At 57.5% G+C, this 15,343-nt stretch overlaps 4 protein-coding genes across 4 annotated transcripts; 1 reads left to right on the top strand and 3 right to left on the bottom strand.

Annotated features, from left to right (window-relative positions):
- Positions 1-12: 12 nt before the first annotated feature.
- PLICBS_002165 (uncharacterized protein) lies at positions 13-1,215 on the top strand (the record flags this gene model as incomplete). The annotated part of the gene is made up of 1 exon (XM_065599971.1): positions 13-1,215. The coding sequence occupies one exon, from the start codon at positions 13-15 to the stop codon at positions 1,213-1,215; it is 1,203 nt and encodes a 400-aa protein (XP_065456043.1).
- A 234-nt stretch (positions 1,216-1,449) lies between these two features.
- PLICBS_002164 (uncharacterized protein) lies at positions 1,450-2,037 on the bottom strand (the record flags this gene model as incomplete). The annotated part of the gene is made up of 1 exon (XM_018321794.2): positions 1,450-2,037. One exon carries the CDS (start codon positions 2,035-2,037, stop codon positions 1,450-1,452), a length of 588 nt encoding a protein of 195 aa, XP_018179274.2.
- A 958-nt stretch (positions 2,038-2,995) lies between these two features.
- On the bottom strand, positions 2,996-4,904 carry PLICBS_002163 (uncharacterized protein; the record flags this gene model as incomplete). Its single annotated transcript, XM_065599970.1, has 3 exons — positions 2,996-3,804; positions 3,992-4,010; positions 4,071-4,904. The coding sequence occupies 3 exons, from the start codon at positions 4,902-4,904 to the stop codon at positions 2,996-2,998; spliced, it is 1,662 nt and encodes a 553-aa protein (XP_065456042.1).
- A 642-nt stretch (positions 4,905-5,546) lies between these two features.
- PLICBS_002162 (uncharacterized protein) lies at positions 5,547-10,105 on the bottom strand (the record flags this gene model as incomplete). Its single annotated transcript, XM_018321792.1, has 4 exons — positions 5,547-5,625; positions 5,685-5,998; positions 6,050-9,840; positions 9,955-10,105. The coding sequence occupies 4 exons, from the start codon at positions 10,103-10,105 to the stop codon at positions 5,547-5,549; spliced, it is 4,335 nt and encodes a 1,444-aa protein (XP_018179272.1).
- Positions 10,106-15,343: the final 5,238 nt, after the last annotated feature.

Here is a 15,343-nt window from a genome sequence, read left to right as displayed (position 1 = left end):
GCATCTCAACTCATGGGAAACGTTCTCAGCTGCGACTCTGGTGCCAAGCGGGCGGCGGATGACACTGTGGATGCGGCGCGACCTGTCGACTTCTCGCAGAAACCCCACGGCCCGTCGCCGAGTCAATCATCCCAAAATGGCATCAACATATTCGCTCCTCGCTCAATCTTGACCTCCGATGAGCCTCCTCCTTACACCGAACAGGACACGCGCTGGTCGCAAATCTTTCTCTCCGCCGTGAAGCTCGCGCATGAGCAGGGCCTGCTGCGATCATTACCCTCCCGACACGTCTACTTGTACATTGACGACAATTTCCGAGTGGGACGACAAGCGAAAGATGCCATCAAACTATTTGCCTGCTGTTTGGTACTCATCTTTCGGTCGCTGGATGTAGACGCCACCATCTTCTTCACGAACCACAGAAACACGCGCAAGCTGCCGCAGGAGATTCGAAGCAGGGAGGAATACCTCGACGGATTATTCGTCCGCAATGACTGGTACGAGGCACAACGATATGTCGACAATTTTCCGACATACAGCCGCCACTTTGGCCTCAAGGATTGGATGACTGCCAACGAGAACACGCCTGAGAAATTCCTCAAGCTTTTGGCCCATGTGCGGGAGATGAAGCTGCAGGCCTGGGAGGGATGGCATGCTCGCGGAATGGAGTCGGACGCCCTACTCGCGCACACCAAGGAGGCTCTCAGCAAGTCGAAGCAGCAGCCCAGACTCCTCAACAGCCTGGCCTTCACCCTGCGGCAGGCGATATGCAAAATTAAGAGCCTGGAAAGTTCGGAGCTGACGGCGCCGACAAGCGTCTTGGTTCTGACTGCATCTGAGCTGCAACGATCAGAGGTGGATGCCATCAAGAGTGAGATGCGAGATGTGGTGGGTAGAGCTAAGGAGTTCTCCATACAAGTTGCTGCCTTCATCGACAACCCAAACGACACATCGTTGAGAGCGCACCGAGCGCTCGATGACTTCAGATCTGGCGATAGAGACATCTACGATGTGACGACTGTGGCTGTGAAGCGCTTCCTGGAGCAGGGCTTGACAGCCGAGCTGCTGGGCAAAGTTCTGGGCAGCCATGATAAGAGGCGTGTCGTCAGGGATGAGAGCGGATTGTACGGGAGGGCAACGCTGGGGCTTCACGATATTAACCTCCCCTCACTGAGGGAGGTGAAGACGGCGGTAGGGGTGGACGATGACGAATAGCCAGAGCTTCCGCCGCGGTCTCGTTGGAACCACTGAAGCTGTTTCAAGGTACATGTGGTAGAGCAGGAGAAAATGATATATATAAACAATGATCTAGAAACAAGAAACCAATTGTATCAGGTCAAAACAAGTCTCTAGCTGCCAAGTACCTCCCATCGCAACAGCATTAATGCGCTTTGCAGTCGAGTGAATGCATGTCAAAAGCAAATAGAATCCACCCACGACCAACAGTGGCTAGAACTCGATAGAGATGCCGTTGGGGACACCAGAGCCGCTGGAGGTGAAGTCCTGTCCGATGATAACCTCGTCACTCTCACCAACGGCCACAATCTCCCACTGAAGCGTCTTGCCAGCGGGGCAGGGAAACGTCTGGATAGTCGGCTGGACATCGCGCGCGTCAAAGTCAAACTCGTTGGTCGCACCGTTGAAGCGCAGACGACCGAGCCCAAGGTTGCGCTGATTGCCCGACGGAGTGGTGTTGATGTCGGTGAGCAGCGTGCTGAAGATGTCCACGATCTGCGAGCCCTGGACCTTGTCTCCGCTGCCCAGCCGACCGGCGGAAATATGTGTTTTGCACGTGCCGGTTGCCGTTGACGGGATCACAAACGACACGAGCGTTGAAGTCTCCACGCCGCCCAGGCGGATAGTCTGGATTTGCGTAGAGGGGGTGTTGGCGTTGCTGTTAATGCTGTGGACTGCCATTGCGTTCGGCAGAATGAAGTTTGATGTCGTGGTAGTACCGTTTCGCGCATAAATCTTGCTGGGGCCTGCGATGGTGCCAGTGGCAGCGGCGGCGAGGATAGCAATGGTGGAGGACTTCATTTTGAACGTTCTTAAGGTCTCAAAGTATCGGAGTACTGGCTGGCTCTTAATGTTGCTTGGGAAGCTGAAGGGGATAGGGCCTAACGATCTTGAAGGACTTGGAAGAGCAGTGCTTGTGCTATGCCGTCGACTTGTGGTGCTTGCTGGTGTGGTCTGGGATTGATGGATAGAAGTCGGGGGAAACAACGATGATTTATACTTGCGAGGAGGATCAGGGACCTCGCGCGCTCGTCTACGGTGCAAATGTCGTAGGACAAGATGCGCTGTACCTCCATCACCAAGCCTTCCCGGTCATCTGTCAGGCTACCACCACGAGTTTCTAAAAGCGTCAAATATCTGACGCCGCCTCAGCCTGCGCCGCCGCCCTCGATCTGCGCCGCACCCAGCCTCTGCTGCCATACATGTGTGACGCCACTCCCGTGCGATTTTCCCCATTAGTCCCGGTGGTCTCGGTACTCGATTCCTGAGTGCCGTGGCTCGGCAGCCTCGGGACCGGCCAACGTCAACAAGTGAGGATCTCAGCCGCACCTAGCACACAGCCCAGCATATGTGCTGCCGGTTCGGCATGGCGTCGGATATCTAGCAACAGCTGAGCAGTGGCGTCTGACATAACCTATTTTTGCGAACACAGGCCAATGTTGGATAGCGTTGGTTTCCCGTTGTGGACATAACAGCGTCACGGTGTATCCTCGTTCAAGAAGGGGGCATCAGCCACCACATCCAAACAATCCTAAAGAGATCCTAAAAGCGAAGGCATAGCCACACCTTGTTGGCATGAGTATTCCGAAGTAGGCCGCTAGCAATGTGGCTTCGCTGCCCAAAAGAGATGCTGTATCAATGCGCCACCTCATCGGGGAGGCCACTTCCTGGCGGTTTTCAGCTTGGTTCATGTCACCAGGCAGAACATTCGCAAAGAATGGGGCTAAAGTATGCTTTGAGAGTGGGCAAAACAAGTATTCTACCCCCATAACCTTGACGGTTCAGCCCTATCGACATCGCTGTAATATGAAGAGTCATCGCCTCCAATAATACTAACGCGGTCGAAGGTTACATGTACGCTGGCAAAATCGGGCACTTTCTCAATCTCCACCCTGGGCACCTCGTCCAGGAAGAAAACCTCGTCTTCCGAGGTCGACGATCTATCCAACGTCGGTGTGTCATCGAACGTTGACGCCCTTCCCAAGGTCGACATTCCATCGGAAAGCGAAGCTTTGCGTAATGTCGACATGCCGTCCGATGTTGATGACCTGCCTAACACAGGGGACTCGTCTCCGGGCGTCTTGTTATTCGTAACCGGCGCTGTGGCGACTGCCGGTGCAGTTTGCTTGGTTCTGGCGTACCATTCTGCTCCAGCCGCTCCTCGAAAGTACCCATGTCGGTCGTAGATTGATCGCGCCCGGATGTACGGGTCTAGTGCCCAGTAATTCGCAGTCAACTTGTCGGCCAGGGCGTCTCGTCTTCCGCAAATTTCCCTGGACCTGTCGCTGTGTTGGGCGCTCATCACCCATTCTTGCGTCAGGTCTTCGAACCTCTGTGCAAGGACCTGTCGTTCCTTAAGCAATCGATCGCGCGTGTCTGTGTCTTGCATCTTGATGTTCTCGTCAGGTTGCGGCTCCTCGTACTCGTACTCCCAGTCCTCGTTCCCACCCAGTTCCTTAAGCAGCTGATCAGGTGCGATGTACTTCAGCAGGCCACGCTTGCCCCGAGTGAACCGAACTTTCGAAGCTACTGCCGGGTCCAACCAGAAGCGGACCATCTTCCATAGTGCTGCGAGAGACGGTATCAGTAAACCGGCCGAAGTGATGCTCACAGGCGGTCGCATGCGACTTACTTTTGAACCCTATGGGGGCATTGTGTATGAGAAGAAGCCCAAGCGATTCTGGGTAATTTGCTTGAACGCAGTTGATGATGAATTTGAGAGGAGAGAGGTCGATGTTCGAAGTGACGAACCCACTCATGTCAATCAGGATTGTCTGCCAGGATAATTAGCAGTGACTCCATACTCGGCGTACTTATTTATAGTCTCGACTTACGCCCGTTTCAATCGGCGCTCGTAGGGACAAGCGGGCCAGCTCCAGGAGGTATACTGTGTATCTCTCGAGGCTTTGGTAGCACTGATCGGACGCCTTGTGTTTTCGCAGTCGAATGTAGCTGATGGGCCGTCCCACTTTGTCCGTGCCGTGAATGAATGCCTTGCCGCTTCTGATTTGGTTCATGAAGTCCGTGCTGATGGTTCTGGCGAGCCCGAAGCCGTTCTTCTCGTCTTCTGCGGCACCCGCCTCGCCTCGCTTCATGATGTCGTCGTCCACGGCGGCCTCCATTGCCCTCCAGTATATGGCCTTGCCCATCATCTTGGTCGCCTGGATAAGGTCCCAGTTGCAGGCGCGGAGGAAACGAAGACCCAAAGCATCCGGATGCTCGCATTTGACCATGCGCATGACGATGAGGTGGTACATTTCCGGTGTCCAGTGGTCCAGGGCATCGACGGCCTGTCTGGCCAGCTTTTGTATGTCCTTCTCATCGGTGGGCAGCAGCGACAGCAGCTCCTTGACCAGTCCTGGATACTTTTGATGGGTCGCGCTGGGCTTGCCCTCTCCCTTTGGCAAGGACGAGGACTTCTTGGCTAGAGGCACATACTTCTCTTCGAGTGACTTTGCATCGTTGGACTCCGCGTCGGCCTCGCAAATTTCGACGAATTTGATGCCAATGGCCCATAGGGCGCGCAGCTTTGCTTCTTGCGCGTCCGTCAAATTGCCCAGATATCCGGGCGCGGTCCTCGGGCCCATCGCCTTCGGGGGTGGACCGGTCCACGACAGGCGGTGGCCGATGAGCGAATGTCGCTTCTGGATCTTATTTTGATGCTGCATCTTCGCCAATGGTGACTAGAGTCAGTTGTGCATGCAGAATGAAGGTATGTAGGCGCTCCCGATTACACCCATGCAAATACATATGTTCAAATCTCATCCACGTGAATCGCAAAGCTTAAGCACGCAGCACAAGCTCTGCCGAGGCTTGAACTCTCACCCAGCCTTGGGGCATTTGGAGGCAGCTCGGTTCCTTGAGCCACGACGCCATCGTGCAGAAGCTAAGGCGCATTAGTCTGCAATCCTCGTGCGGGGAAGTGCGGGTTGGTGTGGCCAGAGTCGCGATTGGACGCACCCATGGGTAAGGGTGGCATGGCGAAGATGCGGGGATGAAGCCGAGATCGCTGGGCTGTGGTGGATCGATGGAGCACACATGCAACGGGAAGCCAACACCTCGGTGGTGGCAAGGACAGGCAACGAGTCGCATTTGGAGATGGCCAGCACGAATCGAGAAGATCCCGCGCCGGTAGTCAAGTGCCTCCGTCTCCGTCTTGCCCATATCTATCGCTCTTTTGTTCTATGGTTTACGCCTAACTGACGCCACTACAAGGGTAGATGTGCACGACTGGGAGTCGTTTGTCCGTGCTCTGACACGACAGGCAAATATGCGCTGCGCTTGTTCCTCAAATCGCAGCCGCTCGCACTCTAAAGATATTTGAACAAAAGCCCAAACCCAAATGACCACTTTCGCACGCGGACGGTGTAGATGAAAAAGTAGACCAGCCTGCGCTCAACAATTAGCATTTGCTCGAAACATGCTGTTTGGGGTATAATGGAACTTACGCCCAATTCGACACACAGAAGGCAAGGAAGATGCCAAAGTCGCGCCACTTCTGGCTAGCCTTGATGCTCAAGGCGTCCAAGTACTCCGTGCCGTTGGCGTACGGGCAGTAGCTGCAGGATCCCGTCGCATCTGGGTCGACCAAGTAGCCGGCGCCTGCCTTCTCGACGAAACTTTGCGCAAACTCCATGCATGTCTGGCCCGAGGGAATATTGAAGTGCGCGGCTTCGTTCTGCGCACACCGAACCACTTGATGGGGAAGAGTGGCTGCCAAAACACCACTGATCCAGTACGTACTGGGGTTGATGTAGTAGAGCTGCGCCATGAGTCAGTATTTCGTCAGAATAGGGATGGGCATTGCACGTACCCAGTACTTCCAGAAGACGTTGAGCTGCGCGTACGGAACAACAACGCCATTGAACAACGAGAACATGACCAGGAAGAAGGGCAGCACGTTGCTGATGACGGTGAAACTTGGGGCCCAGGCGCAGATCCACTGTCCCCAGCTGGACTGGAACAGGAAGAAGAGCATCGTCATCAGGAACACGTAACCAGAGGTCGACGAGTCGGTCGGAAGGCCAGTAGGCCAATACCAGAGTACCCAGTACAGCACACCCGCGATGAATGAGCCAGGAATTTCCGAGACGACGGACGCCGTGCAGAATGCCACCCAGCCATAGAGACGGCTGGGACCTTCTCTAGCCTCCCAGATCGCCCTATCCATGTAGAACTTCGGCAAAATGGCGTTGAGAACGGTCGGCGGAATGAGCAAGATGAGGAACGATGTGAACATCCGGCTCTGCATGTCGTTGACAGTATCGCCAAGCTTCCAGAAGGTGAAGCCATTGAAGATGCCGACGATGATGGCTGTAAATAGCTTGCCGTAGATGTAGCTCGGGGCTCTCCACTGATTGAGGAACATGCGCTTCGTCAGAAGCAGAATCTGCTGGGACACCGGAGCGGCGAACTCGTGCTGCAGAACGTCCTTGTTTTCGGGGACCGCACTGCGCTCGCTCTTGATGCGCTGAATCTCCTGGTGGAGGGCTTTGTTCTCGTCAGAGATGCGCCACTGCTCATTCCAGTGCTCGCGCGCCGAGGCAGACGTCTCGATGAGGAACTCGGCGACGTTCTTGCCTTCGGGGCACTTTGCGCCGCGAGCCGCGAAGTAGTCGACGACTGCGCGACCGTTCTGTCCCACAGGCCCGAAGTAGAAGGTGTTGCCGCCGGGGTTCAGCGCCAGGATGTGGTCGAAAAGCTCGATCAGCTCGGACGAAGGCTGGTGGATCGTGCAGACAATCGCTTGGCCGGCCGCGCATAGCTTCCGCAGGAATCGGACAATCGAGTAGGCGGATTGCGAATCGAGGCCACTTGTTGGCTCGTCAAGGAACAGCAGGAGCGACGGCTTCGCGGCGAGTTCCACGCCGATCGTCAGTCTCTTCTTAGGCTCGACGCCCAGAGAGCCAACAATGGCGTCGGCGATGTCTCCAAGCTCCAGGAGGTCGATGACCTTGTCGACGTACTCCAGCTTCTCTTCGCGGGGCACTTCTCGCCCTTGCCTGAGGAGCGCAGAGAACTCGAGAGCCTCTCGCACCGTCGCACTGCCCTCGTGCAGATCCATCTGCTCGACAAAGCCAGTTCTGCGCTGGAAATCTGGCTGGAGTCCTTTGCCGTCGACCAGCATCTGGCCTTCCACAACACCCACTGACTGGCGCTGCGACAATGTGTTCAGGAGGGTTGTCTTGCCTGCACCACTGGCTCCCATCAGGGCGACCAACACCCCAGGCTTGGCGTAACCGTGGACGTCATTGAGGAGCTTCTTCGGCCCCTGCGCCGTCGGCACAGTGTAGTTGAGGTTCTCCCAAGTGAAGATCTGCTCGCTTCTCGCGAACTGCTCCAACACCTCGTCCGGCGTTCGCTGCCGTTCAATTGCGGCATCCGAGGCTCGACGACCTGCTTCCTCCACGTCGGCCTTACCCTGACGCGCCTTGGTCTTCTTCGAGGACTTGAACACGAGCGCGCCAGCCCCGGAGCTGGCAAATGACAGCACCTCAGTGGCGCCAACCGTGATCAGGATGTACAGAACCGCGAATGCAATGACAACACCAAAGTTTCGCCACAGGTTCGACCGGCTGTAGTTGAACTGCTCGCTGATGTATCGTGCACCCGGGACCGTGGGGTTTCCAGGCTGCGATCCGGCAATCGCGCATCCTTGATATTGAGGGTCAATACCGGGAATCTGGGGAACGAGCTGGCTGGGGGCGCATTGCATGTCGCGGCCGGAGAATTCGTTGGTCAAGACAGCTTCAAAGGCGTAGCTGATTGGATTGATGTAGTAGATCCAGCCGAACCAAATCTTTTGATCAAGGAGCACTGGCTTCGCAATGGTGTAGCCCGTGTAAAGGATCAAGAGATTGAGCGCGATACCGGAGAAGCGGATGGCGTCGTCCATGGTCGGGGACAAGGCCGCAAACATTCGGTACAGAGCCGTGACGCAGATGGTGATGACGTAGACAAACAGCATGTAGATGAAGAACTTGCCCGCCTCCACGTCAAGGTTGGTCATGAAGTACATGATCAGACCGAAGATGATGACCTGGGCGAGAAGCATGGGGAAGTCTGCCAACACGCGAGCCAAGTTGACTGCCGAGGGTCGATAGAAAGCGTATTCCTTGTGTCGCAAGATGACTGAACGTCCCGAAACGGCCTTGGCCAGCTCGGACAATTGCAGCCATCCGAGGAACAGGATGGAGAAGAACGCTACACCCCCGCGCAAGAATGCGCCTTGGGTGTTGCTCGGGGTGTTATAGAAGAGGGAGCCCACGATCAGACCGTTGCTAATGATGATGAAGAATTTGGTGTAGAGAGATGTCTTATCGCCCCAGATGAGCCAGAACTCACGCCGGGTACACTGGAGGACCTGCTTCCAGAAGGAGACGGTGTAGTTCGATCCGCTCATAACAGTCCTGGACTTGGAGTCGTGAACCGACTCTCGGAAAGTCTGCGCGTCGGCATGTCCGGTATGGCTGAGATGCTGCTCGAAGTCCTGGACGTCGTCCAACACTGCCTGGTAGGCGGCGCTCTGTCGGAACGCCTTCTCGAGTTCCTCGGGGGTCTTCGGGCACTTGGCCTCGTAGCCATCGCGGAACTGGCGGGCGTTGACGTCGCAGACTGAGGTGAGGAAGTCGGCCGTTGTCTGTCGCGGAGGGCAGTAGAAGCCGAGGTCGACGAAATACTGCTTTGCCTTAGTCGCCGGTCCCTGGTACAGCATGCGGCCCTCATCGATGACAAGGACCTTGTCCATCAGGTCATAGATGCCTTCACCGGCCTGGTACAGCGTCGTCAGGGTCGTGCGGTCGGACACATCAGTCATGATGCGAAGCGACTTAGCGTAATCGAGGGCCGTCGAGGCGTCAAGGCCACGGGTCGAGTTGTCCCAACACGTCACGGTGCTCTTCGTCGCCAGCGTCTCAGCGATACTAACACGCTTGCGTTCGCCTCCAGAGACGCCGCGGGTGTATTCGTCGCCGACCTGTGTGTTTTTGGTGTGCGGCATCGCGAACATCTTGAGGAACGAGTTGACAATCAGGTCAATGTTCCCGCGCTCCCGCTTCTTCGTCTTGGTGGAGAGGGCAAAGTCGAGCGTCTGGCCCACGGTGAGGGCGGGGAGATGGCGGTCGTCCTCGGCGTTGTACACGACCTCGCCGCGGAACCTCTTGTCCATCTTGTTGGCTGGAATTCCGCCGTACAGCACCTCGCCGTCGACTCCCAGGAACGAGCCGCGATCGTTGGCGATGGCTCTGAGAAACGTGCTGCAGCCGGCACCGGGTCGTCCAAGCACGAGCATCATCTCTCCCGGCCGGATCACTCCTGTGAAATCGCGAATCAAGTCTCGAGTCGGGCTGTTGTTCGTCATCCGGAAGAGTGGCACCCAGGCCGAGAGGAACCTGGCGAGATCCGGGCCAAAGGTGCCAACGATTGCCTGCGGGAGGGTGCGAACGGTGGCCACGCTGCTCCCAACACCCTTCACCGTGAGGTTTTTGAATACAACACCGACCTTCTTGGTTGACTCGCCAGTACTCGGATCTCGCTTCTCGAGGTGGCCATCGCGCATGAAGCGCTCGAGGTGAAAGTCATCGTCCCGGAGTGTCCTGGAGCTTTCTGCCCCATCATCAGCTCCAGCGCTTCGCCCCTTTTCGATATCTGCTTCGTCCGCCCCAGCGCCATGGCCCTGCCCTCTCGTCGATTTTCTTCTGCTCTCAGGCCGAGTCGTACTCCGTCTCGTCAGCTCCCGCTGGAGCTCGTCAAACTCGTGTCTTGCTTCTTGCTCGTCTACGGGGCCATCTTCGTGCGTGTCACCCCAATATCCGTCGTTCGGGTCGTTCCCAGTCACAGGCAGGTTTGTCGAGTTGCCCGTCGACGCCATTGCGACGGTCTCGAGAGCCTGTTCGGTGACGGATGATACAAGACTGGTAGAGCTAGACCACCAGTGCCTACCGGCAAGCAAGCGCAGCAGCTACGGCTTTAAAGGAAACGCTGGAAGTTCACGTTGTGACGGGCTGCGGAGCACGAAACATTGGTCCCTTGCGGAAGTCAGACGCCTTCATTGGACGCATCGGAAGCAACATGGCCATTTTCTGACTGCCGTGACGGCACCGGCGGCAACAAAGGCCCACCAGGGACCTCCCCGGCGCAATGGAATCACTATGATGGAGATTAGATACGTATCTCCGACGCCTGGGGCTCTTCCTGCGGCGGACTTTATTTTGACATTGCCTCCTGGCGCAGGTGGGAGGGTCCTGTTCCTGGGCTCGCAAAGGCTCGTATCGCAGAGCGCTGGGGCCTTTTACCCACGACTCCGTGATTAATAATGGCAGATCAGGCACTTGCCGGTCCACTGTCGAGGAATGCTGCTTGCTGCTTCGTTGAAATGTTTCCGGGGCCCGCGATAAGAGCTTTGTTTTTTTTTCAACGGGTCCGGCCGCAGCTGGTGCGTTGCGCTACGTCATGACTCGGCCGGGACGTGTTCGCCACGGAGTTATGACTAAATGACTGTCCCTGCTGCGGCTCAGCTCAAAAACCGCCCCAGCCCCCTTTCGGCTGCTGCTTCCGCGGGGAGTTTGCGAGAGTTAGTTTCTGCCCGTCATTTGTCAGGAGGTGCGGACTGACGCAATGCGCTGGGCGAATTGCAGTATCTCCGACCGCTGGCTGGGGGCACGGAAAGTCTCCGCGACGAGGAGCTTGTACCTGCGCACCAAGGATTTGCTTGGCGTTGACAAATGCAACTGGCTGACTGTAGTCTTTTCGACTCATAATGAGCCCGCGGGTGCCCCGCGGACAACACCGGTGCCATGTGCTTATCCCCTGCAAAGCTTCAACGCGGCACGGTCAGAACCATCAATTCAGGGGAACTCTGTTTGAGGCACTTGCTGCGGCCGGCACGTCGCGTTCTTCACATTCATCAGCGGAGCTGAATAAAAACGGTCTTGGCGATTGCGCGGCCGCATTGTCTGTCCTCCAGCTGAGACACGGATGAGGCGTGCAAGAAGCCGGTCACGATCATGCCTACCCTGGACCCTGTGCCGGTCTCGACATGCCATGAGACGACACCTTCCTTTGTCATCATACTTTCTTGGCATGCAAGTGTTAAGAAAGTAGCGCATTCTATACCAATTTGATTAACAGTTGTGCCACCAACTCTGCGAGCCGCGCTCTGCGCTGGCTTTGGCAGCGGCCATGGCAACTGCCACGGGCTCGCATGCCGGCTCAGATCCCTTTGATCTGGATAATCACATTCCCCTAACTTTTGCCGATCGGGCCCGTGCTGCCCAGCTCCGAAACAGTTCTCCGGTCGTGGACCGGCCGATCGGTGTCTCGCCGGCGCCACGGCGATTGGCCCAGACGCCATCTTCGCCTCTACTCCGACTCTCCAACTCTGCTGCTACGGAGGGTGCGCAGCCTGCTTTCGCGCCGTATAGGCCCTCGCTAGAACCCATTCTGGAGCCTATCTCCATCGTCGAAGGCGCCAACCGGGTCGCAAAAGAGCAAACGGATGCCTACAACGCCAAATTAGCAGTCTTCCATGCATTCTGCGAATCATTCGACCAGGCCGCGAAGCAGTTCACTTCTGGAATTGAGCATACCTTCGCGAACCAATTCGCCACCAGCTTCCTCGATTTCTGGCGCCAGTCTCTCTCGATACTGCCGCCCGTGACGGCGCCGACGTACAGCAGCGTTGCTGCCGGTCACAGTCCTCTCCAGGCCCCTGCGGGCCACGCCACCACCCCCTCTGCAGAGGCCCCGCCATCTGCACCACAACAAACAGCTGAAATACGTCTCCAGGGACGACCAATCCCCGCCCCACCGAAAGAGGACCTCCGGGTCTTTGTGCGACTTGACGCCGAAGCACCGGCGAGGAAGCTCGAATCGTACGCGATCCGGACCCACATCGCCGCGAAAGTCGGCATCGACCTCCACCAAATCCCGGCAGCCTTCCCCGTAAACTCGGGCTGGGCTATTCGCACCGCGGATGCAACCATTAGAGACCTCATCGTCCAGCGCCAGTCCGAATGGGCTGACGTTCTCGGCGCGAAATCCGTTGAAGTCAGCAAGAAATGGTACACCTACGTCGTATCCAATTGTCCTCGCAGGCTCACTGATGTCCAAGGCAACGAAGCCGACTACGACGAAGCCCTCAAAAGCGAAATTACCTGCCAAACCGGCCAGACGGCCGTCAACATCCGCCCTAGTCGTCACGACTCAAACGATCTTCCTGTCAAGACACTCCTCGTGTCTTTCCTCAAACCCACGCAGAAACCCTGGCGGCTTTTCGGCTCTAGCAGGCTGGCCCGATACATCGACAAACCCGTAGCGCCCCGCCAATGCGACAAATGCTGGGACTTCCACGCCCGACATAGCTGCGACCGCCGACCGTCCTGCAAGCGATGCGGCAAGGTCGGACACGACGACTCCTCTTGCGCAGCGCCGGAGCAGTGCGGCAACTGCCTCGGACCGCATGCCGCAGATTTCCTGAAATGCCCGGCTCGTCCCATACGATCCCATGGCGCCTTCCGCCGATTGACCAAGGAAGAGAAAACCCGCGTCCGAGAAATGGGCGCCCAGCTATCCGCCCAGCTAAGGCAAGGCACGGCTCAGGCGGACGCGCTCCCTCCACCGGACGGAGGATCGCCTCAGACCGTGAACCCCTCACCCGGACCGGCGCCATTGAGCGCACCTGAGGCGAACGACCGCCCCAGCCCTTCTGCTCCTGGTAGCACGCCCGGTAGCACGCCCGGCAGCACGCCCAGCAGCATGCCCGGCAGCACGCCCCCCAGCGCTCCCCAGCCCAACGACAGCCAAATCGAGCCTGAAGCCAACACTTCAAGAGCTGAGAGCGAGACCTCGACTCTCAGCCCAACCATGACTATAACCCCGCCATTTATCATCGTGGACACGACTCCTCGGCCCGCGAGCAGACCTGCCTCCCCCTCCAAGAAGCGACGCATCGACCCCATCGCGCATGACCCATGACGAGGCATACCCGTGCTCGACAAGACGGCAAGAAGACTCTACGAATCTTCCAAGCGAACGTGGGCAAGATCCCACCAGCACACGACTGCGCCCTTGCCCTTGCGGACTCTGAGCAATACGACGTTGTCCTGCTGCAAGAGCCCTGGACAGAAGCTAAATATGGCCGCTGTCTCACTAAAACTCACCCAGCATATGATACCTTTTCTCCAGTCGATAGCTGGACCAACAATACTACCCGCCCACGAGTCATGACATACGTCCGGCGACGCCCCGGCCTAACGGCCGACCAACGGCGTCCCGCGACAACTCGTGACATTCTCTGGCTCACCATCAACAATACGACGATAGTCAACTGCTACCGACAGCCTGATTTCGACGGGGCTCTTGACATACTCCTTGCCTGGAGCCCGCCGAGCAGGTGCTTGGTCGCGGGAGACTTCAACGCTAAACACTACAGCTGGCAGACCGGTCGTCTCGATGGCCGGGGCGACGACATCGCTCACTGGGCATCAGAGTCGAGTCTCAGCCTGCTCAACCCGACCGACGTGCCTACAAACCCGCATGGAAATACCATAGACCTTGCCTTCTCGAATGTACCACTGTCCGAGGCAGTCGTGGAGGACCATCTGGCCACTAGTTCCGACCACTTCACGCTCAGCATAGCGCTCCCGGAGGTGGGCGTAGCGCCAATACCACCTGGAAAAGTCCGCGTCACGACGGAAGACGAGATCAAGCGGTTCGTAGATCTCGTCCAGTATGGGTCAGTGGATATCCCAGCCCCGACTTCAACTACCGATGACCTTGATGCTCTTGCATCCGCCCTGGTGCGCCTCCTCCAAACGGCGGCGAAGGTGGCCGGTCGCCCCGTTCGAAAGCAAGGGTGCAGCGCCCCATGGTGGACCGAGGAATGCCGCCTGGCCGCAGCGGAATACCGCGCGATCAGAAGAGTCTATCCCCTTGGATTTTGCCGCGAAGTTCAGCTCGCCAAGAAAGACTTCCAGAGGGTTGTCCGCCAAGCTAAACGGCGATACTGGCGCAATCTCATCGACAGCTTTAACGACAGTTCATCTGTGTTTAAAGCCGTCCGATGGTTGAAGTCGCCAGGTGCCTTCCAACCACCACCCCTCGAGGTGGATGGCGTGGTACACGAAACGCAGCTCGACAAAGCCAATGCCCTCCGACGAGCCACGCTGGAAAGGCGAACCTCAGAAGACGACATAGCCGACCCGTGGGTCCCAGTCGCCGCGACTAGAGCGATACCATTCTCCCAGGATGTATCACTGGCCGAGGTGCAGGACGCGACCATCCGCACGGGAAACACATCCCCCGGCTCCGACAACATCACTGTCAATATGCTCAAAGCCGCCTGGCATATCATCGGCGAACATGTCCGTCGCCTCTACGAGGGCTGCCTCCGACTAGGCCACCATCCTCAACCATTCAGGGAGGCGGAAGTGGTCATGATAGCGAAGCCGGGTCGTCGGAATTTGTCGACACCGCGCGCCTGGCGACCAATCTCGCTGCTCTCCTGCCTAGGCAAGGGTCTTGAGAGGCTCATCGCACGCCGTCTAGCGTGGGCGTCCATCCACTATGGTGTGCTCCATCCGCAACAAGCTGGAGCCCTGCCGAAGAGATCCGCTGTTGACCTCGTGGCTGCTCTCGTGCACGACATCGAAGAAGCATTCGCTCGCGGACTGGTCGCCACGCTGGTGACAATGGACATCCAGGGGGCTTTTGACACCGTCCTCCGCAACCGACTGATCCTCCGCCTCCGTCAACAGGGATGGCCTGAGCATCTCGCACGGTGGGCTGGCTCGTTTATGTCAGACCGCTCGGCGTGCGTGCGATATCAGGATATTACCACACCCAGTTCCCCGCTCCAGTGCGGGCTGCCGCAGGGTTCGCCCGTCTCGCCCATCCTCTTCTTGCTCTATACAGAGCCGATCTATCGCCTGGGCAATCCGAAGGGTCGGTTCGGCTATGCCGACGACACCGGTATCCTATGCCTAGGAAACTCGCTGGAGTCGACGGCCGACAGGGCGTCGCGCTATGTCAGCGAGCTCGTAACATGGGGCGCCGCCAACGGAATAAGCTTCGACTCTGCAAAAACTGAGGTCATGCACTTCTGCCGAAC

The sequence above is a fragment of the Purpureocillium lilacinum genome (genome assembly GCF_023168085.1).
Source record: "Purpureocillium lilacinum CBS 284.36 DNA, scaffold_2, whole genome shotgun sequence".
Lineage (NCBI taxonomy): Eukaryota > Fungi > Ascomycota > Sordariomycetes > Hypocreales > Ophiocordycipitaceae > Purpureocillium > Purpureocillium lilacinum.
This window is presented reverse-complemented; position numbering and strand designations above follow the sequence as displayed.